We start from the raw sequence: 25,144 nt of genomic DNA, 5'->3' as shown, positions 1-25,144 counted from the left end.
AGCGGTATTTGTAGCTGCTGGAAAAGCCTCGACCCAATTCGAGAAAACATCTATACAGACAAGTACATATTTCAAATTTCGACATGGGGGTAATTGAATGAAGTCAATTTGTATTACCTGGAAAGGGCCGCCGGCAGGTGGGATATGGGATGGTTCTGTAGGTATTGCTTTTCCAATATTCTTTCTCAGACAGGTAAGGCATGACATTGCTCTTTTACTCGCATGAGAGGAGAATCCTGGGGCGCACCAGTATGCTCTTACCAATTTGCACATCCCCTCCTTGCCTAGATGAGTCAGCCCGTGAGCTGCTTCAGCCAGACATGGAAGGTATGCCCTGGGGGCCACTGGTTTACCATGTCTATCCGTCCAGAGCCCTGAGGACTCCTGGCCATATCCCTTTGCCTTCCAGACTGCTCTTTCCTGTGTGGAACACAAATTCTGCATCTCACACAACTTCTGTGTGTTGATGGTATTAAATACCATCAACTGTGTGGTGTTTGTCCGTGTGGGGGTAGCAGCTGCAAGCTTTGCGGCTTCGTCTGCTCGGCTGTTACCAAGGGATACTGGGTCTTGGCTATATGTATGTGCTTTACATTTGATAACAGCCACTCTGTCGGGTTCCTGTATCGCTGTTAGAAGCCTTTTTATGTGAGCTGCATGCGCTATCGGTGTACCAGCTGCCGTCATGAAATTTCTGAGCCGCCATAGGGCTCCGAAATCATGGACTACCCCGAACGCGTATCTGGAATCGGTGTAGATATTGGCTGACTTACCCTTAGCCAATTCACATGCTCTGGTTAGGGCGACCAGTTCAGCAACCTGGGCTGAGTGAGGTGGGCCTAGCGGTTCCGCTTCTATGGTGTCTTGGTCATCTACGACTGCGTATCCAGTACACAAGTCTCCCGAGTCTGACTGTCTGTGACAACTACCGTCCGTGTAGAACGTGAGTTCTGCATCTTTCAGTGGATTGTCACTGATGTCAGGCCTTGCGGTAAAATTTTGGGTCAAATATTCCATACAATCATGTGTATCTTCCTTTGCATTAAATCCTCCTTCCCCATCACTCTCACCTCCCACCCTTTGTGCCTGACCAGGCACACCTGGGAGGAATGTTGCAGGGTTTAATGCGCTGCATCTCCTTATGGTGATGTTTACGGGGGCCATTAATGCCAATTCCCATCTTGTAAACCTTGCTGATGAGACGTGTCTGGTTTGGGCAGAATTCAATAAGGCAGATACCGCATGCGGTGTATGGATTGTGAGGTTGTGGCCTAGCACGACATCTTCGCTTTTCGTCACTAGCAATGCTATCGCCGCAACGCTACGCAAGCATGTGGGGAGGGATCGCGCTACCGTGTCTAGCTGGGCGCTGTAGTATGCAATTGGCCTGCTGGCGTCACCGTGTTTTTGTGTTAGTACACCTGCTGCGCACCCAGCACTTTCTGTTCCGTATAGTTCAAAGGGTTTCCCATAGTCTGGCATACCTAGTGCTGGTGCCTGCGTTAGGCACTGTTTGAGTCTCTCAAATGCTGTTTCAGATTCGTCTGTATGCGAAATCCGATCAGGTTTGTTTGAAGAGACCATTTCCTGCAAAGGTAGCGCCAATATGGAAAACCCTGGGATCCAATTACGGCAATACCCACACATTCCTAAAAACGTCCTGATCTGTTGCTGGGTTTGTGGCAGTGTCATGTCTCTAATGGCTTGGATTCTATCAGCGGTCAGGTGTCTCAGTCCTTGTGTTAGACAGTGTCCCAAATATTTTACCTTAGCTTGGCATAATTGCAACTTGTCTTTGGAAACCTTGTGACCTGTGTCTGAAAGATGAAACAGGAGCTGTTTCGTATCCTTCAGAGATGCTTCCAGTGAATCTGAACACAGTAATAAATCGTCCACATACTGTATCAATACTGATCCACTGTCTGGTTGGAAAGACTGTAAACAATCATGCAAAGCCTGAGAAAATATACTTGGACTATCTATGAAACCTTGGGGTAACCGAGTCCACGTGTATTGGACTCCTCTGTATGTGAATGCAAACAAATATTGGCTGTCAGGGTGCAGAGGTACCGAAAAGAAAGCGGAGCAGAGGTCAATAACAGTGAAAAATTTGGCAGTGGGAGGAATTTGCATTAGGATGACAGCTGGATTAGGCACTACGGGGAACTGACTCTCAACTATTTTGTTAATCCCCCTTAGATCCTGCACTAGCCTGTAACCCCTCCCCCCACTCTTTTTAACAGGGAAGATGGGACTATTTGCGGTGCTGGACGTTCTTACTAGAATGCCCTGTTGTAGCAAGCGCTCTATTACGGGAAAAACTCCTAACTCCACCTCTGGCTTCAGAGGATACTGTGGGATTTTTGGAGCTATCCTACCATCTTTTACTTGTACAACTACTGGAGCTACGTTTGCCATTAATCCAGTGTCCTGTCCATCTTTTGTCCAAAGTGACTCTGGTATCTGAGATATCATCTCTTCTACTTGGGATGGATTCCTATTTGTCATAATGGAATGTGACATTAATTTTGATGGGGAGTCTAGCATGTCCCGTACTTCCTGAGCGTGATTCTCAGGAATGTCCAAGAATACACCTTCAGGAGTACAATAAATGACGCAACCCATTTTACATAGTAAGTCTCTTCCCAGGAGATTGGTTGGTGCCGATGCAGCCAGCAAAAAGGAATGCTTGGTATGCAAAGGCCCTATTGTAATCTCGGCTGGTTTGCTAACAGGGTAGTGCTGGACTACTCCTGTTACTCCCATGGCTGGAATTGTCCTACCAGTGGTTCTCATGCCCACTGTCGAATTTATCACTGACTTGGCCGCCCCTGTGTCTACAAGAAAGTTTAAAGTTTTACCAGCCACATTGATTGCAATCTCTGGTTCGTTTCCAAGACTAGCAATCAACTTAACTGGCTGCAGATTACAGGTATGGCCACACCCCTATTGGGTATGCTGACCTCCCTGAATCCCGCTGGCAGCAACTACTTGTGAGGGAGTTAGCTGGGAACTACCAGAGGCATGCCAGTCTCTGTTTGGGGGATATCTTTTTGTTTCCCCTGTATGTGGCTCAAAACTCCGCCTCTGTGGACCCTGCTCCCAATGTCGTGTGTTGTGTTGTTGTCTAGGGGGTTGAAAAGATCTTTGTACATTCTTTGTTCTACATTCTCGTGCAAAGTGTCCCGGTCTGTTACAAGAAAAACATGTTATTACACTTGCCTTACCCACAGGATTCGGTGGTACATACGCAGGCTGCCTTGTGGTCAGCGCCTGTATACTTACGGACATCAACTTATCACTTTGCGATTCCCTGTGCCTAGTGATGTTTCTGTCGTGATCAATAGCAGCCTCTCTCAAGCCGGACACTGACAGACCTCGCCAGCACGGTTGCGTGGTCTGAACCCTAGTCTTTAATGTTTCCTTTAAACCATCCATCAGTACAGATACTGCTACTTCTCGATGGTTTGGGTTGGTCTTAATGTCTTCTATACCAGTGTACTTTGCCATTTCTAATAGTGCCCGGTGAAAATATTCTGTTGCCGTTTCGGACTCCTTTTGCTTAATGGAAAATATTTTATTCCATTTAACAACGGCTGGGAAATACTCTTTTAGCTGTAAATTTATCCTTTTTACATTATCCTTGTTGTACACGTCTGTAAGCGGTACATCTTTATCCAATGCACAATCAGCTAAAAACTGAGTTGCATCAACATTGGAAGGTAAACAAGCTCTTAGCAGTATCTGCCAATCCTTGTTGTTGGGTTCTACAGTGTTACCTAGATCCCTGATGTATTTTTGGCTAGCAACTAAATCCTTCCTGGGGTCAGGAAATTCGGACACTATTGTTCTTAATTCCATTCTGGAAAATGGAGTGTACATGGCAATGTTCCTTATGGGAGTGGCTCCAGACACATCTGTTTTTCCATTGGGAACTGCTATTACCCTTACAGGAGCAATTCTAACAGCCTCTTCCTGTGTAGATTCTACAGCTTGTTGTGGTACAATTGTTTCAGTGTAGTGCATGGTGCCGTACTTACCCGTTGACACGACCTCACCTATCCCTCCGCTAGGGGCTTTCACTAATCTCGTGGGTGTCGCTGTGCCTACTGTGGTCTCTGCTATGGTGGCTGCAAGAGAGAGAGCTGAAATTGTTGCTGAATCGTCTTCTTGATCACACTCCTGAGGAAGGTTCAAAACAGGGTACATCTTGCACGGGTTAATACTTGCATGAGTTATTTGGTTAACATCATTAACATTTACAGGGTTACTAAGAGTTTGTGTTTTACAACCCAGTGCGTTTCTCTCCGCAATCAACTTCTCTCCTGCAATGTATGGTGGAGGAGGAGCTGTGGCAATCAACTTCCTGACTGCCCCAGATCCTGCCGCCAGAGCCAAACCTCTCTGTATCTCACCTTCCTGGTGCCATAACTGTAAACAATCATGATGTTGAATTCGTCTCTTTGTTGATTTTACGAGACATATCCTCCTCCTTAAATTTTGTAACACTTCTGGACTAAAGCTACCTATTCTTGGGAATTTGTCCCTGTCTTGTACAGTCATTCTCTCCCATTCATCACATAAAGATTCGGTGTGAATTCCATATTTTTCACACATTACATATCGTGCCGACCCAACTGGTCGGTTCACAGAATCAACCTGAACCAGGGTTGATCGCCCCCTACCTGAACAAATGGCCCCCATAATCTGCAGGCGTTGCTTATTCCTCCTTGAATATCAAGGCTTTCAGCGAACCCTTACAAACAAACCAAGATGTCCTTGGGCAGGCCGGCGGTGGTGGTTTATCAAGTACCCCACTTACTTCTCGCCCACGTTGGCCTGTGCTGCAATCACTGTAGCCAGAGCTGCTGTACCCAACCTAGGGCCCCTGTGAACCTTTATTTACTGGAACATATGAGGGTTACCCGCAGGACACTTACTCTTTCCAGTAAAGTTGGGGTTGTTAGATAGTTCCTGAGTGACCAGCGAACTTCCCTTCCAAAAATAAAAAATTACACAAATCACGTCAGAATGTACAGATAGCGTTTGTGACCACTTTACTCTAATGGTATTAGGTCAGATTACTAACTACTGCACACAATAACGTGCGGTCCAATCGTTCAGTATACGAGCACTACTTGTCATGTACTGAAAGATCAATGGAATCTATGTTTCCGGCTGCGATTCCTTCAGCCAGAGCTTGTATGGCCTATATGGGTTCTGCACCAACACCCCAGGCGTTGTGCCACTGGACTTTTATAGCGGACCTTTTACCTTACGACCTCCTGGTCTTGTTACCTTATGACCTCCTGGTCTTGTTACCTTATGGTCCGCTATACTCTAATGCTCAAATATTATTTAACCAGGGATGCCTCCCTGGCCACCGTATATGTCACTTACACGTATGTCCCTTGACGAGTACCCGGCTTTCCTTTTGGTTCCACCTTAAAGTTATATAAACTTTTGTATACAAAACACACTCACTCAACACATGTACACTTTTGTTTCTATATCTATTTCTGCGCAGAAATTGTCTTTAGGCCAAAAGTGTTACCAATTAGGAGCAGGATCTGTTAAACTAAATTTCAGATTTTCCAAAAATAGATTTGCGTTATTTACCGCTTCGCGTTATCTACCGCTGTGCGTTAATTATCGCCTTTGCGTTACTTCACTTTATCACAACTTGAGCTACGTGGGCGTAACCGGACGCTACGTTGCGTAATGAACGCTGCGTGCGTCTGCCTTTTGGATTGCGTACGCTAGTCTTTGTTAGCGACACGTGTACGCAATGCAAAGGATCCACCGTAACACAATATATTTTTATCAATGTAAATGATCCCTGATCATCTACCGCAATCCACACTGACTGCCTTGTATCTCAGACAAACCGTGTGTTTGTTCTATACTTTAACTATCACCTCTACTATTAAATAACAGCAAATCTCTTTTTAGCACTTTCTATCAACTATAAAATTGGCAAACAGGAATAGTGATATACGAAAATGAAACGGAAATGCAGATATATGTATGCGTGCGTGTATACGCAAGACAGAAGAGAAATAAAACAGTTTTAAAAGACACAAGCGTTTTGTTCTTACTTCCGGTTCCCGGATTCCTTCAGCACTCTTTATCTAAGCGAAACAGACGCTTATCCCGTCAGCACTGTGAGACAACCTCCCACCCTTTGCTGGAGGGATAATGTCTGCTGATCTACCTAGTGCAGATATGAGAAGGATAGGACGAGCCCGCAATTGACAATGCTAAATTCCTTTGTCGTATAAACAACCCTTTATGAAGCTAAGAACACTGTACGCTGTTTACTTAAGAAGTACCGTAATGGTACGCTAGTTGCGTAACGATCGCTCAGCCGTAGGCGAGACGCTCAAGCGTCACGTTCGCTCACGGCCCAGGGATCACAGGACACGTTATTGGTTATGTCTAGGGTAATGATTCGCTATGGCGTAGCTTACGCTCGAGACCACGAGGAGGTCACCAGCGATGCAGACGCTCACAACACTATACCTTTATGATAAAACCTTATACCAATGAAATACACTGAATACCTTAATGTGAGTACAGGGTGTAAGTGCAACCTTGTGTAACCTGACTAACTACAAAGCTGCTTGAGCGTCACCGACGCTCAAGTGAACACTTAACACTATAGAAAATACACAGATGCTGGTTTAGGTTCCAAAGCCTATTAACTGTATTATCTCTAATATACTTGTAAAAGGGGATAACAGTACAAATGATACACTACAATATAACAGAGACTTCCTAACCACAGAACTAAACAATAAATACAAAAAGACAATACTACACTGACCTAAATGCAATACAATACAATACTATCTAATACAATACAATACTAGCCTAGTCTAGGGGAGATATGAGAGAACAGAACAGAGAGAGAGAGAGAGAGAGAGAGAGAGAGAGAGAGAGAGAGAGAGAGAAAAATTGGCTCACAGAAAGACAATGATAACGGAGAGAAACTTACGCACAAAGGGTATGATCGCCTGCGCCTCGATATCCAGCTCCCGGCTATCAGCAGATAACCGTTGATGAGAGAGTGAGAGCTGGATGTGGTCGGCCTGCCTATTTATGCCCCACACACAATGCAATCTCCTGGTCCTACAATCCCATTGTCCATTGGCCGAAGGAATTCGGCCCTGTATCATAACAAAAGGTCATAGGGTGATTCATACAGGTGGGCTGTGACGATTTCCAACAGCTCAGGTGGGTGGGAAACTGGGTTTCCCGCCGCATACCTGAGTATGTGTAATTAATAGAAATGGACATAAACTTCTTATGTCCATAACTATTCGCACGAGCGATTAATACGCTCCAAACCAACACCGGAATATTGCTAATTAAATACTCTTCCGATGGGTACCAAACACTGCTGTATGATTCCTGTTAGACCCTTTGTACGATATAAAGAGGGATTCCTCAGCTCTGGGACATTGTATTTTAACCAAACTTTCAGAATCTATCAAAGGGACCATGATTTATAAACTACATTAATTGTGAACATTTGTAACGAATGAGTCGCACGCTACGACTACATAAACTCTACCGTAAATACGCATACCGCGCCTGCGAGTGCACGTTATTGCGGGTATGCGCATCCACGGGAGAGCGCATGCACGCGCAGCGCGGACCAGTGTGCGGTGCAAATATGGCAACGTGCATTGAGACATTTTTCTGACTTTGACAGTGTACATATTTGTTCATTTAGTTACCAATCTTAAGGCATACCAACTACGCATTGATTTAATGATCTTTCAAGTCCATTTTTGCCTAGTTTAGAACATCTATTAAATATATTCTAACTAGGTCACTTGCGTGGGTGTTTATTTATTTTACATTTTGTACCTCATGTTGTTCAAATCTGTTAATTGCGGAAACAAACAAATAACCTTTACAATCAGATCATGTAAAGTACAGAAATGTCCCATCAGGCAACTTGAAATTGTTATATGCATATTAATTTCAATCTCTAGTGACTCAAATGTAAGGTGTGTTACAGTAGTAGAAATTCCACCTGCTACTAAACAAAGGAGAAGGTAATTTTTGGTTTGTACTATTTCCTAACATGTTGCCTCTTCTTTGCAGCATGTCTTGGTGAGCCCCAGTGCAGAGCAGTATGACAGTCTTCTACATCAGCTGCGGGATCGCATGGATGAGGGACGTGGAGAGACAATATATGTTGTTGGGCAAGGATCCGGTGCGTTCATGTTTATACACTTCTTTCTGTAAAATAAGCCTTTGGGAAGTGATATGCATTGAACTATAGCGTAGTTCTTTGTTTGTTTTTTTACACTACTTTAACTTCACAAAAGCCACACTCTCTCACTCACACACACTCACACTTTCAAAGATATTTGCAAATATCCACAACAATTGCCCAGATCTAAAATTCTACCCTTATCTAAACTGTGTCCAGAGTAACATTTTGCACATTTCACATCTGACTTTAGAGTTACACGATTCTTAATACAAGTCTGATCTTAAATTTTTGTATAGATTATAAAATCCTCTAACTTCAAAACATGAACCTGGTTTCTGTGCAGAATTTCTGACTTCACTTATTTCATGATATGTGTAACTCAAAAAGACTCCTCCTGAATGGGTGTGCTGAACTTGTCTACATGACATCGTGATTGAAGCCCCCGATCTGCCACTCCAAGGGCATCTGGCTGCAAGATACCTTCAATCCTAAATCTCAACGCAAGCTTGATGCTACGTGTCCAGTTTGCACCATGACGATTTTTTACTGAACAAATTAACTTGCATGCAGCTCTGTGTTAGGCCGTGTGCTAAGTAAGTATTACAAGCACGTCAACAAAGTGGAATAATAGTGGGATACATTTTAGTGAGAGATACTTCAAGTAAACTTTGTGTACATTTGCATTGATGTGGAGGTTAAGCTGGTGGCTTTATGTCCCAAACTGTTTCCCAGCAATCCTCCCAAGATCAGTCTCATGTCTGCCTGTAGTGTATAAGTTAAAGTCAATGATGATTCTATACAAGGGGCAAATCATAAGTTTTCTGAAAGCTGTGGAGATAATTGCTTTTTGGGACCAGAAAACTTCTTCTGGTCTACTGTAGCGAGCATATGAAAAGTTTGATTTACAGATTGCAAATTTTACCTGCAGAGGATTGTTGGTTTTTATCACATAGATCAGCAAAGGAGATGACTCTGAACCTAGAAAATACTATGGGAAAGGACTTTATAGGTATGGATAAATGGGTTATCAGACTTCTCGGATCTTGCCTGAGAAGGTCAAAGTAACGGGAAGGATGTGTTTTGATAGATCTATCTATCTATCTATTATTAGTGTTCACTCTAGATGTCTTTCACAGGGCGCTGCGCCCTGCCCCTTTTTTAGACACCTGAATGCCGCCCTGCCCATTTGTGTGCGCCCTCCCGCCCCGCACTTTGCTGCCCGCCGGACCCCGCCAAGCCACCGGACACATTACTGCAGTAATCCAGTGTGCTTAATCACAGTCACACTGTCTCCCTGCATGAGAGACAGAGACCTCCGCGGCCCGCCCCGTCTGTACCGCCCCATCTGTCCCGCCCACCTCGTCCGTCCCGCCCGCCCACCTCGTCCGTCCCGCCCGCCCACCTCGTCCGTCCTTAGTTGTCAGCCGCCGCATCTCCCCTCCTCTGCGAGAGACAGGAGGGCTGGGTTTGCCTCTCCCGCCGAGGCAAACCCAGCCCTCCCTCCTCTCTGTGTGCATGGCCAGACACCCGCGGGCAGCCCCCATCTCCCACCAGCCAGTGCCACTGGCCAGCGTACCCATCTACCGGAGTGTGACCCTCAGCTGCCAGAGTGTGAGTAAGTAGATACACACAAAGTAATGAACATGTATTTTAATGCATTGCCATATCCTGCCCCCACCCCCTGCATGTGACCCCATTTACCCCCAGCCTTTGTGTGTGGCACACTTTACCCCCCTCACCCTGGTTTGTGCGCCCCCCCCCCCGTGTGTGTGACACCTTGTGCCCTCCTGCCCCCCCCCAACCCCCTGTGTGTGGCCCCACTACCCCTTGTCTTATGTGTGTGCGAAACCATCTACCCCCCCCCCCCCCTCCTCCTCCAATGTGTCTCAGTGCTCTCTACCTGGTGCAATGTTTCTCGGTGCTCTCTACCTGGTGCAATGTTTCTCGGTGCTCTCTACCTGGTGCAATGTTTCTCGGTGCTCTCTACCTGGTGCAATGTTTCTCGGTGCTCTCTACCTGGTGCAATGTTTCTCGGTGCTCTCTACCTGGTGCAATGTTTCTCGGTGCTCTCTACCTGGTGCAATGTTTCTCGGTGCTCTCTACCTGGTGCAATGTTTCTCGGTGCTCTCTACCTGGTGCAATGTTTCTCGGTGCTCTCTACCTGGTGCAATGTTTCTCGGTGCTCTCTACCTGGTGCAATGTTTCTCGGTGCTCTCTACCTGGTGCAATGTTTCTCGGTGCTCTCTACCTGGTGCAGTGTTTCTCGGTGCTCTCTACCTGGTGCAGTGTGTCTCGGTGCTCTCTACCTGGTGCAGTGTGTCTCAGTGCTCTCTACCTGGTGCAGTGTGTCTCAGTGCTCTCTACCTGGTGCAGTGTGTCTCAGTGTTCTCTACCTGGCGCAATGTGTATAACGTGCTCTGCCTGGCGCAAAGTGTAGAATGTGCTCTGCCTGGCGCAATATGTATAACGTGCTCTACCTGTCGCAGTGTGTATAGGAGGTTCTACCTGGTGCAGTGTGTATTAGCTGCACTATTGTGTGGTGTAATGTGAATTGCCACTATTATGTGGCCATGCCCCTAACCCCACGAAAAACAACGCCCCTAAATTTTCGCCTTTGGCGCGCACTGCCCATTCTTTATCATGTGGGAATGGGAGGACCAAGCATTATAGTATGTACCTAATTTTGCCCTTCTAATTGAAAAATGTGCCCTCCCGAACGAAAAATGTGCCCTCCCGAATGAAAAATGTGCCCTACCCGTGATCAGCACCCTGCCCTAAAAAATTCCTAGAGTGAACACTAATTATCCCATATCCAAATATTCCGAAATACGGAATATTCCGAAATACGGACTTTTTTGAGTGAGATTGTGAAACCTTTGTTTCTCTAACGTCCTAGTGGATGCTGGGAACTCCGAAAGGACCATGGGGAATAGCGGCTCCGCAGGAGACTGGGCACAACTAAAAGAAAGCTTTTAGACTACCTGGTGTGCACTGGCTCCTCCCACTATGACCCTCCTCCAAGCCTCAGTTAGATTTCTGTGCCTGGCCGAGCTGGATGCACACTAGGGGCTCTCCTGAGCTCCTAGAAAGAAAGTTTATTTTAGGTTTTTTATTTTACAGTGAGACCTGCTGGCAACAGGCTCACTGCATCGAGGGACTAAGGGGAGAAGAAGCGAACCTACCTGCTTGCAGCTAGCTTGGGCTTCTTAGGCTACTGGACACCATTAGCTCCAGAGGGATCGACCGCATGGAACTGGCCTTGGTGTTCGTTCCCGGAGCCGCGCCGCCGTCCCCCTTACAGAGCCAGAAGCAAGAAGAGGTCCGGAAAATCGGCGGCAGAAGACATCAGTCTTCACCAAGGAAGCGCACAGCACTGCAGCTGTGCGCCATTGCTCCTCATGTACACTTCACACTCCGGTCACTGAGGGTGCAGGGCGCTGGGGGGGGGCGCCCTGAGCAGCAATAAAAACACCTTGGCTGGCAAATATATCACAATATATAGCCCCAGAGGCTATATATGTGATAAATACCCCTGCCAGAATCCATAAAGCGGGAGAAAAGTCAGTGAAAAAGGGGCGGAGCTATCTCCCTCAGCACACTGGCGCCATTTTCTCTTCACAGTGCAGCTGGAAGACAGCTCCCCAGGCTCTCCCCTGTAGTTTGCAGGCTCAAAGGGTTAAAAAGAGAGGGGGGGCACTAAATTTAGGCGCAATATTGTATATACAAGCAGCTATTGGGGAAAAATTCACTCAATATAGTGTTAATCCCTAAATTATATAGCGCTCTGGTGTGTGCTGGCATACTCTCTGTCTCCCCAAAGGGCTGTGTGGGGTCCTGTCCTCAGTCAGAGCATTCCCTGTGTGTGTGCGGTGTGTCGGTACGGCTGTGTCGACACGTTTGATGAGGAGGCTTATGTGGTGGCAGAGCAGATGCCGATAAATGTGATGTCGCCCCCTGTGGGGCCGACACCAGAGTGGATGGATAGGTGGAAGGTATAAACCGACAGTGTCAACTCCTTACATAAAAGGCTGGATGACGTAACGGCTGTGGGACAGCCGGCTTCTCAGCCCGCGCCTGCCCAGGCGTCACAAAGGCCATCAGGGGCTCAAAAACGCCCGCTCCCTCAGATGGCAGACACAGATGTCGACACGGAGTCTGACTCCAGTGTCGACGAGGTTGAGACATATACACAATCCACTAGGAACATCCGTTACATGATCCCGGCAATAAAAAATGTTACACATTTCTGACATTAACCCAAGTACCACTAAAAAAGGGTTTTATGTTTGGGGAGAAAAAGCAGGCAGTGTTTGGTTCCTCCATCAAATGAGTGAATGAAGTGTGAAAAAGCGTGGGTTCCCCCGATAAGAAACTGGTAATTTCTAAAAAGTTACTGATGGCGTACCCTTTCCCGCCAGAGGATAAGTTACGCTGGGAGATATCCACTAGGGTGGATAAGGCGCTCACACGTTTGTCAAAAAAGGTGGCACTGCCGTCTTAGGATACGGCCACTTTGAAGGTATCTGCTGATAAAAAGCAGGAGGCTATCCTGAAGTCTGTATTTACACACTCAGGTACTAGACTGAGACCTGCAGATAGTGCTGCTGCAGCGTGGTCTGTGACCCTGTCAAACAGGGATACTATTTTGCGAACATAAGAGCATATTAAAGACGTTGTCTTATATATGAGGGATGCACAGAGGGATATTTTGCCGGCTGGCATCCAGAATTAATGCAATGTCCATTCTGTCAGGAGGGTATTAGAGACCCGACACTGGACAGGTGATGCTGACTTTAAAAGGCACATAGAGCCTTATAAGGGTGAGAAATTGTTTGGGGATGGTCTCTGGGACCTCGTATCCACAGCAACAGCTGGGAAGAAAAAATGTTACCTCAGGTTTCCTCACAGCCTAAGAAAGCACTGTATTATCAGGTACAGTCCTTTCGGCTTCAGAAAAGCAAACGGGTCAAAGGCGCTTCCTTTCTGCACAGAGACGAGGGAAGAGGGAAAAAGCTGCACCAGTCAGCCAGTTCCCAGAATCAAAATTCTTCCCCCGCTTCCTCTGAGTCCACCGCATGACGCGGGGGCTCCACAGGCGTAGCCAGGTACGGTGGGGGGGCCGCCTCAAAAATTTCAGCGATCAGTGGGCTCGCTCACAGGTGGATCCCTGGATCCTTCAAGTAGTATCTCAGGGGTACAAGCTGGAATTCGAGGCGTCTCCCCCCCGCCGTTTCCTCAAATCTGCCTTGCCGACAACTCCCTCAGGCAGGGAGACTGTGCTAGAGGCAATTCACAAGCTCTATTCCCAGCAGGTGATAGTCAAGGTGCCCCTACTTCAACAAGGACGGGGTTACTATTCCACACTGTTTGTGGTACCGAAACCGGACGGTTCGGTGAGACCCATTTTAAATTTGAAATCCTTGAACACATACATAAAAAAATTCAAGTTCAAGATGGAATCGCTCAGGGCGGTTATTGCAAGCCTGGAGGAGGGGGATTACATGGTATCCCTGGACATCAAGGATGCTTACCTACATGTCCCCATTTACCATCCTCACCAGGAGTACCTCAGATTTGTGGTACAGGATTGCCATTACCAATTCCAAACACTGCCGTTTGGACTGTCCACGGCACCGAGGGTCTTTACCAAGGTAATGGCAGAAATGATGATACTCCTTCGAAAAAAGGGAGTTTTAATTATCCCGTACTTGGACGATCTCCTTATAAAGGCGAGGTCCAAGGAGCAGTTGTTGGTCGGAGTAGCACTATCTCGGGAAGTGCTACAACAGCACGGATGGATTCTATACATTCCAAAGTCACAGCTGGTTCCTACCACACGCCTACTGTTCCTGGGGATGGTTCTGGACACAGAACAGAAAAAAGTTTCTCCCGCAGGAGAAAGCCAAGGAGCTGTCATCTCTAGTCAGAGACCTCCTGAAACCAAAACATGTATCGGTGCATCACTGCACACGAGTCCTGGGAAAAATGGTAGCTTCTTACAAAGCAAAATTCCATTCGGCAGGTTCCATGCAAGAACCTTTCAGTGGGACCTCTTGGACAAGTGGTCGGGATCGCATCTTCAGATGCATCGGCTGATACCCTGGTCCGTGGAGACAGGGTTATCTCTACTGTGGTGGCTGCAGAGTGCTCATCTTCAAGAGGGCCGCAGATTCGGCATACAGGACTGGGTCCTGGTAACCACGGATGCCAGCTTTCAAGGCTGGGGGGCAGTCACACAGGGAAGAAATTTCCTAGGACTTTGGTCAAGTCAGGAGTCGTCCCTACACATAAATATTCTGGAACTGAGGGCCATTTACAATGCCCTAAGTCTGGCAAGGCCTCTGCTTCAAAACCAGCCGGTACTGATCCAATCAGACAACATCACGGCAGTCGCCCATGTAAACCGACAGGGCGGCACAAGAAGCAGGATGGCGATGGCAGAAGCCACAAGGATTCTCCGATGGGCGGAAAATCACGTCTTAGCGCTGTCAGCAGTGTTCATTCCGGGAGTGGACAACTGGGAAGCAGACTTCCTCAGCAGACACGACCTACATGCGGGAGAGTGGGGACTTCATCCAGAAGTCTTCCAACTGTTGGTAAACCGTTGGGAAAGGCCACAGGTGGACATGATGGCGTCCCGCCTAAACAAAAAACTAGATATTGCGCCAGGTCAAGGGACCCTCAGGCAATAGCTGTGGACGCTCTAGTGACACCGTGAGTGTACCAGTCGGTTTATGTATTCCCTCCTCTGCCTCTCATACCAAAGGTACTGAGAATAATAAGAAAACGAGGAGTAAGAACGATACTCGTGGTTCCGGATGGGCCAAGAAGAGCTTGGTACCCAGAACTTCAAGAAATGATATCAGAGGACCCATGGCCTCTACCGCTCAGACAGGATCTGCTACAGCAGGGGCCCTGTCTGTTCCAAGACTTACCGCGGCTGCGTTTGACGGCATGGCGGTTGAATTCCGGATCCTAAAGGAAAAGGGCATTCCGGAGGAAGTCATTCCTACGCTGATAAAAACCAGGAAAGAAGTAACCGCAAACCATTATCACCGTATTTTGCGAAAATATGTTGCGTGGTGTGAGGCCAGGAAGGCCCCAACAGAGGAATTTCAGCTGGGTCGTTTTCTGCACTTCCTACAGTCAGGAGTGACTATGGGCCTAAACTTGGGTTCCATTAAGGTCCAGATTTCGGCTCTGTCGATTTTCTTCCAGAAACAACTGGCTTCACTGCCTGGAGTTCAGACATTTGTAAAGGGAGTGCTACATATTCAGCCCCCTTTTGTGTCTCCTGTGGCACCTTGGGATCTCAACGTGATGTTGAGTTTCCTAAAATCACATTGGTTTGAGTCACTTAAAACTGTGGATTTGAAATATCTCACGTGGAAAGTGGTCATGTTATTGGCCTTGGCTTCGGCCAGGCGTGTGTCAGAATGGGCGGCTTTGTCATGTAAAAGCCCTTATCTGATTTTCCATATGGATAGGGCAGAATTGAGGACTCGTCCCCAGTTTCTCCCTAAGGTGGTATCAGCTTTTCACTTGAACCAACCTATTGTAGTGCCTGCGGCTACTAGGGACTTGGAAGATTCCAAGTTACTGGACGTAGTCAGGGCCTTAAAAATTTATATTTCCAGGATGGCTGGAGTCAGGAAAACTGACTCGCTTTTTATCCTATAGGCACCCAACAAAATAGGTGCTCCTGCTTCTAAGCAGACTTTTGCTCGCTGAATTTGTAGCACAATTCAGCTGGAGCATTCTGCGGCTGGATTGCCGCATCCTAAATCAGTAAAAGCCCATTCCACGAGGAAAGTGGGCTCATCTTGGGCGGCTGCCCGAGGGGTCTCGGCTTTACAACTTTGCCGAGCTGCAACTTGGTCAGGGGCAAACACGTTTGCTAAATTCTACAAATTTGATACCCTGGTTGAGGAGGACCTTGAGTTCTCTCATTCGGTGCTGCAGAGTCATCCGCACTCTCCCGCCCGTTTGGGAGCTTTGGTATAATCCCCATGGTCCTTACGGAGTTCCCAGCATCCACTAGGACGTTAGAGAAAATAAGATTTTACTCACCGGTAAATCTATTTCTCGTAGTCCGTAGTGGATGCTGGGCGCCCATCCCAAGTGCGGATTGTCTGCAATACTTGTACATAGTTATTGTTAACTAAAGGGTTATTGTTATGAGCCATCTGTTGAGAGGCTCAGTTATGTTTCATACTGTTAACTGGATATGGTATCACGAGTTATACGGTGTGGCTGGTATGAGTCTTACCCGGGATTCAAAATCCTTCCTTATTGTGTCAGCTCTTCCGGGCACGGTATCCTAACTGAGGCTTGGAGGAGGGTCATAGTGGGAGGAGCCAGTGCACACCAGGTAGCATAAAAGCTTTCTTTTAGTTGTGCCCAGTCTCCTGCGGAGCCGCTATTCCCCATGGTCCTTTCGGAGTTCCCAGCATCCACTACGGACTACGAGAAATATTTACCGGTGAGTAAAATCTTATTTTTTTGATGGCTCAATGTACACAAACTTTGTTTAATACACAGTTATTAAAAATATTGTATTAAATGACCTTCAGGCTGTGTGTATAAGGTGTATATGAAACATAAATTAATTGTGTGAATGTACACACACTATGTTTAATGCACAAAATTATAAAAAAAATATTGGCTAAAATTACCTTCAGGCTGTGTGTATAAGGTGTATATGTAACATAAATGCATTCTGTGCTTAGATTTAGGCCCCATCACCATGATATCTCATTATGGCATGCAATTATTCCAAAATACGGAAAAATCCCATGTCCAAAATACCTCTGGTCCCAAGCATTTTGGATAAGGGAGACTCGATATAAATAAATAAAAAAAAAAAAAAAAAAAAAAAATATATATATATATATATATATATATATATATATATATATATATATATATATATATATATATATATATATATATATATATATATATAAATATATAAATTTTTAATATAGTTTTGTTCTGTTAGCGTCCCCAGATGACAGGGCAATAGAGCAACATGAGATTGTTAGACTTGTCTACCCATCTGTTTATTCCTCTGCTGTTGTCTACAATAGGGGCAAGTGTGATCCAGGGAGACTTTGTCATTAATATTATTTACAAGACTTTGTTGTAGGTACGCGAGTTCAGTGGAAGTTTTGTGGGAAGGATATGGAAGTATTGGAGAAGCTTGGGGAGTATATTCCGCTTCATGGCAATGATATTTGCCAGCCATGAAATTTAAAAATTAAATTTAAAATGAAGTCTGAGCTCGATTCATGGCATTATTTTAGCAAATAGTCTCTGAAAGCTCTCCTGGTGTATTACTCTTAAGAACATGTAACATAGGCATCTATATATTTTATTTTACTACCAGCGTTTGCCTGTGGCTTTGCTCACATGGATGTCTGTTATTGCTCAGCAGAACTAATTTTACAAAGTCAGTAGTGCCAACTAATATTGTGATGTCTATTTTATACTGTACACATTGATCACAAACTTTGTGTAAACAATATTTGCAGTTTTTCCTTCAGCAATTAACACAAAAAGATGCTTGGGGCTACTTACTCATGAGCAAGCCACATAAAGCTGCCCATGGGTGAAGCAGCTGGTCCTGAGATCTAAGCCTGCATCTTTGAGAGTTTGCTCCTGTGACATGTTGATTGTCATAGCAAAGCAGACACTTGCAGGAAACTGCAAGCACTTGAATTGAAAATATACGTTACAGTAAGAACTTACCGTTGATGACGGTATTTCTCCTAAGTCCACAGGATAACAATGGGATATCATGAAGTGACTGCGAATTTGCACCAATCGGTCAAAGCTTTTCCTGCCTCCCAGCATGCAATGGGCCCGTCCATATATCCCCGCCTCCAGGCTCAGGCAAATCAGCAGTTTTTTTTTTTTGTGTGTTTTTTTTTGTTTTGTTTTGTTTTGTTTTTTTTGTTTGGTGCGGCAGGAGCCGGACCATGGTCAGAGGGCTGATGGTTTTTAGCAGCCATAAGCTTTCTTATTTTATTTTTATAGTCTTACTATTTTTTTTCTTGAGTTATCTTTCTAAACAGCTTCTTATACGTACCTTAGAAAGAGTTGCTCCAACAACTCTCCACCGGATCACGACAACGCTTACCCACGTGTACAGTGCTGTGTCGGATATACTAGCAGGTCCAGCAGACGTTACCAGGCTGTGGCCGGACCAAGGGGAGAAGGTAAGGCATCGGTTCCGCTTAGTAGGGGAATACGGACACAGCCGCACTGTTTTGGGAGGAGACTACCGAACAGTCGCTGACACTGCTGCCACCCTGGTTGCACCAGCGCTAGGCCTTAGGTATCAGAGGCTCCAGGAATAGTATGAGGCCACGGTCCCTAGGGTTGATGTCTGCAGTGGGGAGTCGGATGCTTTCCTGGTCGCCCCTCCCCCCGGTTCATAACCAGTTTCCTCCGAGTCTCCTGCCATGAACTGTTTCCCACTTCCGTCTCAGACGCTGTATACGAAGGGGACCCAGTCGCAGCATAGGCGGCTATGTGACTGGTGCGTCTGTGTTCACTATAGGTTCATTGAGCGGCAGTGTACACTAGCAGTGTCTGGATCCACTCAGCATTCACTAACGTATTGATCGGTCCTGGAAGCGATGCGAGTCTCCCTGTATCCCACTCTGAGTACGGGTTATACAGCGCTAATACAGCGCTAAGGGGCTGTGGTTTAACAATAAATCCTTTCCTCGAAATGTCCGTCTCCCTGGGCACAGTTCCTATAACTGCAGTCTGGAGGAGGGGCATAGAGGGAGGAGCCAGTTCACACCCATTCAAAGTCTTAAAGTGCCCATGTCTCCTGCGGATCCCGTCTATACCCCATGGTTCTTGATGTGACCCCAGCATCCTCTACGGACTAAGAGAAAAGGATTTACCGGTAGGTATTAAAATCCTATTTTATCATGTCTAAGAGCGGCAAAGGTGAGGAAGGTACACTCACAGAAACACCAACACTCGTATCATGTTTGTCTTGCAAAGCTGTTATCCTCTCAGGATCTGGTTCAGGATGGTTTGTGTGCAAATTGTTTTAGCTTTCACCAGGGGTTATTGAAAAATACAAGGCAGGTGCAGATAGATCCACCTTGGGCTATGTTTGCACAGACTTTATCCAGTATAGCTGAACGGATAATTCCTCCAACTCCTGTACCAGGGATAGGTTACACTATTAACCCTTACATGCAGCTCCCCACCTATGGTGTATCACTTCCAGCAGCAGCCTCTCAAAAGAAACAAGCTGATAAGACGGTGGTAAGTAAATCTCCACCCTCGCAGGCTACATATGATTCAGATGAGGATTCATTGGAAGATGAAAGCTCAATTAATTCTACTTCAGCATACGAGGAGGAGGGTCTCAGCTCAGTGGATATAGCCGAGTTAATTAAAGCAATTAAAGCCATTCTATCCTTAGAGGATTCACCAGAGTCTGTGTTAAAAACCAAGGCACCTGTGTTTAAATGTCCCAAAACAGTTAAGACTGAGTTTACAGGGTCAAATCAGCTGATTAAAATCATGGAAGAGGCTTGGGCTACGCCCAATTAGAAGTTTAGAATTCCAATTATCCTTTTCCAGCTGGGGATTGTTTAAAAAGGGAGGTGGCTCCTAAAGTAGATACGCATGAACTTCGATTAGTGCGAAAATGTACATTTTCCTTTACCTTCAACAACATCATTAAATGATGTCACGGATAGGAGAGTGGATGGTTTTCTAAAAAACATTTTTTCCCGGTCTGGGGCAGTCATAAGGCCAGCCATGGCTTCAGCTTGGCTGTCACTGGCAGTGGCTGCCTGGGCTGATGCATTGGAGGGGGATTTTTCAATGGCTTCTAGAGAGCAAAAATCCCATATAGCACATATAAAACAGGCTACAATGTTCTTGGAAGAAGCAGCATTGGATATAGGTACTATTGCCTCCAGGGCATTAGCTTCAACAATTGCTGCTTGCAGAGCAGTTTGGCTACGTACGTGGAAAGCGGATTCAGAATCTAAGAAGGTTTTGGAATCTCTGCCCTTTTCTGGAGATGATTCGTTTTGGTAAAGAATTGACAGATATTCTGGAGTCAGAAGCAGACTCCAAGAAGGTCAAGTTTCCTTCCACATACAATTTCAAACCTAAAGTTCCGGCTTTTCGGCCCTTTCGGTCTCAAGGAAAAGCTAAAGGAAAAAGTGATGGCAAGCAGCCCCAATACAACAAGTCTGGTAAGACTAAAAAGCATTGGGCTACCAGAGGACCAGTTGGGAAAACCGATAATAAGCCATCAGACTGATAGTGCGGGCCTCCACCTGGGGGACCCCAGGGTGGGGTGTCGACTTCTTCAGTTTGCACAGATCTGGCAGCAGTCTACAACATATGCCTGGGTGCAGGAAGTGGCATCTCTAGGTTATGCTTTTGCCTTCAAGAAGCACCCCCTCGAAGGTTTTTTTTTGTACCAGTCCGTCTCGGGTAGAGACTAAGGCCAGGGCTTTGTTAGAGGCAGTCCAGAAATTGCATCAGTCAGGAGTAGTCATTCCAGTTCCTCCTGCACAACGAGGACAGGGTTTTAACTCCAGCCTGTTTTTGGTTCAAAAGCCAAATGGGTCATTTCGGCCCATTCTCAATCTCAAAGTGCTGAACAAATACATTTGGGCACCTCTGTTTCACATGGAGATGTTACGTTCCATCATTTTGGCCATGGAGCCAGGGGATTATATGGTATCCCTGGATATACAGGATACTTACCTACATGTTCCTATAGAACTGTCCCATCAGTGCTATCTCAGGTTCGCTATCCTCCAACAGCATTTTTAGTTCCAGGCCCTAACTTTTGGGTTAGCCACAGCCCCCAGAGTATTTACCAAGATTATGGTGGTAATGGCAGCTTATCTCCGCCAGCAGGGAATAAGAATATTTCCATACCTCGACGATCTTTTAATCCTTGCACAGATACAGGAATTGCTCTTATGTCATCTGTAACAGACCATAACGTGTCTGCAGAACCACGGGTGGCTCATAAATTGGGCAAAATCGTCTCTGGTTCCGTCACAGCGGATGACTCACTTGGGGGCTGTACTGGATTCAAGTCTTCAGAGAGTAATTTTACCTCTGAATAAGATATCCAGTCAAGGTTTTAGGACTTGTTACACAGTCAAAAGGTATCCATTCACGCAGCAATGCACATGATGGGTTTGATGGTGTCAACATTCGACATGGTGGAGTATGCACAATTCCACTTGAGGCCTCTGCAGCGTCTGATTCTTGCCAATTGGAATGGGTTGCATCAGACGATAAAAACACGGACTATGGTTCTTATGATAGAAGTAAGAAGGTCATTAGCCTGGTGGCTACAGACATCCCATCTGGACAAGGGGAGACCCTTTAGGATATCAGATTGGGAAATTCTGACGAAAGATGCCAGTCTCCAGGGCTGGGGAGCAGTGTCAGGAAGGTTTGTGTTTCAGGGGCAATGGACCACGGAAGAAAGTTGCCTGCCAATAAATATTTTGGAACTTCGGGCCATATACATGGCACTGATTCAGGCAAAGGAGATTCTTCGGGGAAAACCAATCAAGATCCGCTCGGACAATGTGATGGCAGTAGCGTACCTCAACCATCAGGGAGGAACTCGCAGCCGAAAAGCGACGAAGGAGGTAAGTCACATACTAAAGTGGGCAGAACTTCATCATCCATCCTTGTCCGCAGTGTTCGTTCCGGGAGTCCTAAACTGGGAAGCGGACTTTCTCAGTCGACACGCCATTCAAGCAAGCGAATGGGCTCTACACCCAGAGGTCTTCCATACTCTAGTAGACAAGTGGGGGTTGCCAGAGATGGATCTCATGGCGTCCCGTCGGAACAACAAAGTGCTCACATACAGGTCAAGAACAAAGGATCCCAGAGGGATCTTTGTGGATGCCCTGTCGGTGAGATGGGACTTTCATCTGGCTTATGTGTTTCCTCCAATCACCCTATTACCCTGGGTGGTGAGAAAGATAAAGCGAGGAAAAGGTGCCATGATACGAATAGCTCCGGCTTGGCCCAGAAGGCATTGGTACACAGATCTGCAGAGGATGTCGATGTATGTTCCACTTCTGCTCCCTCGACGTCCAGATCTACTGATGCAGGGTCCTTGTTATCACAGACATCTGGACTGACTGTTTTTGACGACGTGGCTCTTGAAACCTCTATCCTGAAGTCGAGGATTCTCACAACAGGTAATTCAAACTATGATCAGAGCAAGGAAACCTTCCTCAGCTCGCATTTATCACTGAATATGGCAAACCTATATTCATTGGTGCAGTGAACGGAAAATAGACCCGAAGTCTTTCAGAGTTTCCAGGGTCTTAGCATTCCTTCAGGCAGGAATGGATAAAGGTTTGAAGGTGGCTTCCTTGAGAGTGCTAGTGTCAGCATTGACTGTATGGTTCCAAAAGAAAATTGCCAATTTACAGGATGTGCGTACTTTTTTCCAGGGAATGCTGCGCATTCAACCTCTTTGTTACTCCTACAGTGCCTTGGGACTTAAGTATAGTCCTGAATGCCCTTCAACTAATCAAATTCAGAAATAGCCACATAACCTTCATAACTTTTACTATTCAATTACGTCCCCGTTGTACAGTCCTCACATATTTTCTCTTTCTATACTTTCACATCCTCCGGAGCCCAGGCCAACATTGCTATGTGACCATATCATACAGCTCACTAAGTACCTTTGCAATCTGGTGGACCATTATGCAATAAATAACACCTATCCTAGTGTACCATCTCCCTATATATTGTAAGTTTGTGAGCATGGCCTTCCTACCTCTGACTGTCTGTTACCCAGTTTTGTTTTATCACTTTTTTTCAAATGTATAAGGCAGCAGAATTTGCTGCGCTATATAAGAAACTGTTAATAATATTATTATTATTAATTATTAATATAATAATAGTAGTAACAACAATACATACCTTTCTTTCTAGGTCACTTATCTATACAATAGTAAAAACGTGATGCATATTCATGCAGTATTATTTGCATGATGCCCAGACAATCAGACAAAAAAATAATAAAAAATAATTTCTTCAGCGGGGTCCACAGGTTATCCACAGGATAACATTGGGAAATGATGAAGCGACAGCGGATTTGCACCAGTCGGTCAAAGCTTTTCGGCCTCCCAGCATGCAATGGGCCCGTCCATATATCCCCGCCTCCTGGCTCAGACAGACAAATTTTTTTGGTTGGTGCGGCAGGAGCCGGACCATGGTCAATGGACTGCTGATTTTTTAGCATCCATAAGCTTTCTTATTTTATTTTTATAGTCTTGCTATTTTTTTTTTTTTAGTGATCTTTCTGAAAAGTGTCTTATACGTCCCTTTTAGAAAGAGTCGCTCCAACATCTCTCCGCTGGACAGGGACAACGCTTACCCACGAGTACAGTGCTGTTTCGGCGGGCATCTGTGTCGGATATACTAGCCGGTCCAGCAGACGTTACCAGGCTGTGGCCGAAGCACGGGGAGAAGGTAAGGTGTCGGTTCCGCTTAGAGGGGGAATATGGACACAGCCTCACTGCTTTGGGAGGAGACTACCAAACAGTCGCTGATGCGGCTGCCTCCTCGGGTGCGCTAGCCCTTAGGGATCATAGGCTCCAGGAGTAGTATGAAGCCACGATCCCTAGGGTTGATGTCAGCAGTGGGGAGTCAGACGCTCTCCTGGTCATCCCTCCCCCCCAGTTCATGACCAGTTTCCTCCGAGTCTCCCGCCATGAACTGTTTTCCTGCTTCCGTCTGAGACACGGTGTACTAAGGGACCCAGTCGCAGCATAGGCGGCTGTCTGACTGGTGCGTCAGTGTTCACTTGGGCGTCTGTGTTCACTAAAGGTTTACGGAGTGGTGGTGTACACTAATAGTGTCTGGATCCACTCAGCGTTCGCAGGCGTATTGATCGATCCTGGAAGCGGGGTAAGTCTCCCTGTATCTCACTCTGCTGAGTATGGGTTATACAGCACTAAGGGGGTGATTCAGACCTGATCGCACGCAGGCGGTTTTTTGCAGTGCTGAGATCAGGTAGTTGCCACCTACAGGGGGGATAGGGTAAACGCTGTGCAGGGGTGCGATCGCTTGTGCAGAGAGCTGCACAAACAAAAGTTTGTGCAGTCTCTGCACAGCTCAGGACTTAGCCGCTGCGACGATCCAGCCTGGAGCTGACATCAGGAACCCTCCCTTGAAACGGCTGGACAGGTGATAAAGCACCAGCCATCAGCTCCTAACTGCCATGTTACAGGCTGGGGTTGAAAAATGACAGTTAGGAGCTGATTAGCTGGTGCTTTATCACCTTCCACTTTATCACTTCACCTGGCTTAATAAATCTGCCCCTGAGTCTGGGAACCACTATTATAATGGATGATACCGATAATACGGATCCAGTTAATGGCCTGCTTCTTTTGTGTTAAGGTGTTTATGGACATTGATATTGATGATTTGTAAGCAATGATTTTATTTAAAGTTTTTATTCAGCCAAATCTGTTACATGGTTAGTAAAGCACTGAAAAAAAAAAAAAATGTAAGAGCTTGATAGTGAATTCAGCTTTATTATGCTCTCGTAGAACTAAACACAGTCTAGTTTCTGTAGGGTTTAGCATGAGTTGCAGCAAGCCTTTAGAGAAGAAAACCATCACAAACATTATTTGAAACAGCTATGGGCCACTTTAGAGTTGAAAACAAGAGCATCTCCAGTTCTGAGAAGGGTACTTTATAGGTTTGATCTTCATTGTGACATGTCTGCTATATAAAACGGGTCCCTTACTCTTCATAAATAGGAGCCAAGCAATATAGGACTGTTAAAGGTAGTGTCAGTACTTAAGATGTAAGTGGCCAATCCCCCCTCTTACAAAAACATGAAATCTGTGCTGCAACTAGAAA

The 25,144-nt window shown here is 46.0% G+C and overlaps 1 protein-coding gene across 1 annotated transcript in view; it reads left to right on the top strand.

Annotated features, from left to right (window-relative positions):
* GTPBP1 (GTP binding protein 1) overlaps positions 1-25,144 on the top strand; it is a 122,201-nt gene that overhangs the window by 81,474 nt on the left and 15,583 nt on the right. Inside the window, exon 2 of the mRNA XM_063940472.1 lies at positions 8,116-8,227. Within this exon, the coding sequence (XP_063796542.1) occupies positions 8,116-8,227 (112 nt within the window). The remainder of the gene's footprint in view (positions 1-8,115; positions 8,228-25,144) is intronic.

The sequence above is a fragment of the Pseudophryne corroboree genome, chromosome 9, assembly GCF_028390025.1.
Source record: "Pseudophryne corroboree isolate aPseCor3 chromosome 9, aPseCor3.hap2, whole genome shotgun sequence".
NCBI lineage: Eukaryota > Metazoa > Chordata > Amphibia > Anura > Myobatrachidae > Pseudophryne > Pseudophryne corroboree.
This window is presented reverse-complemented; position numbering and strand designations above follow the sequence as displayed.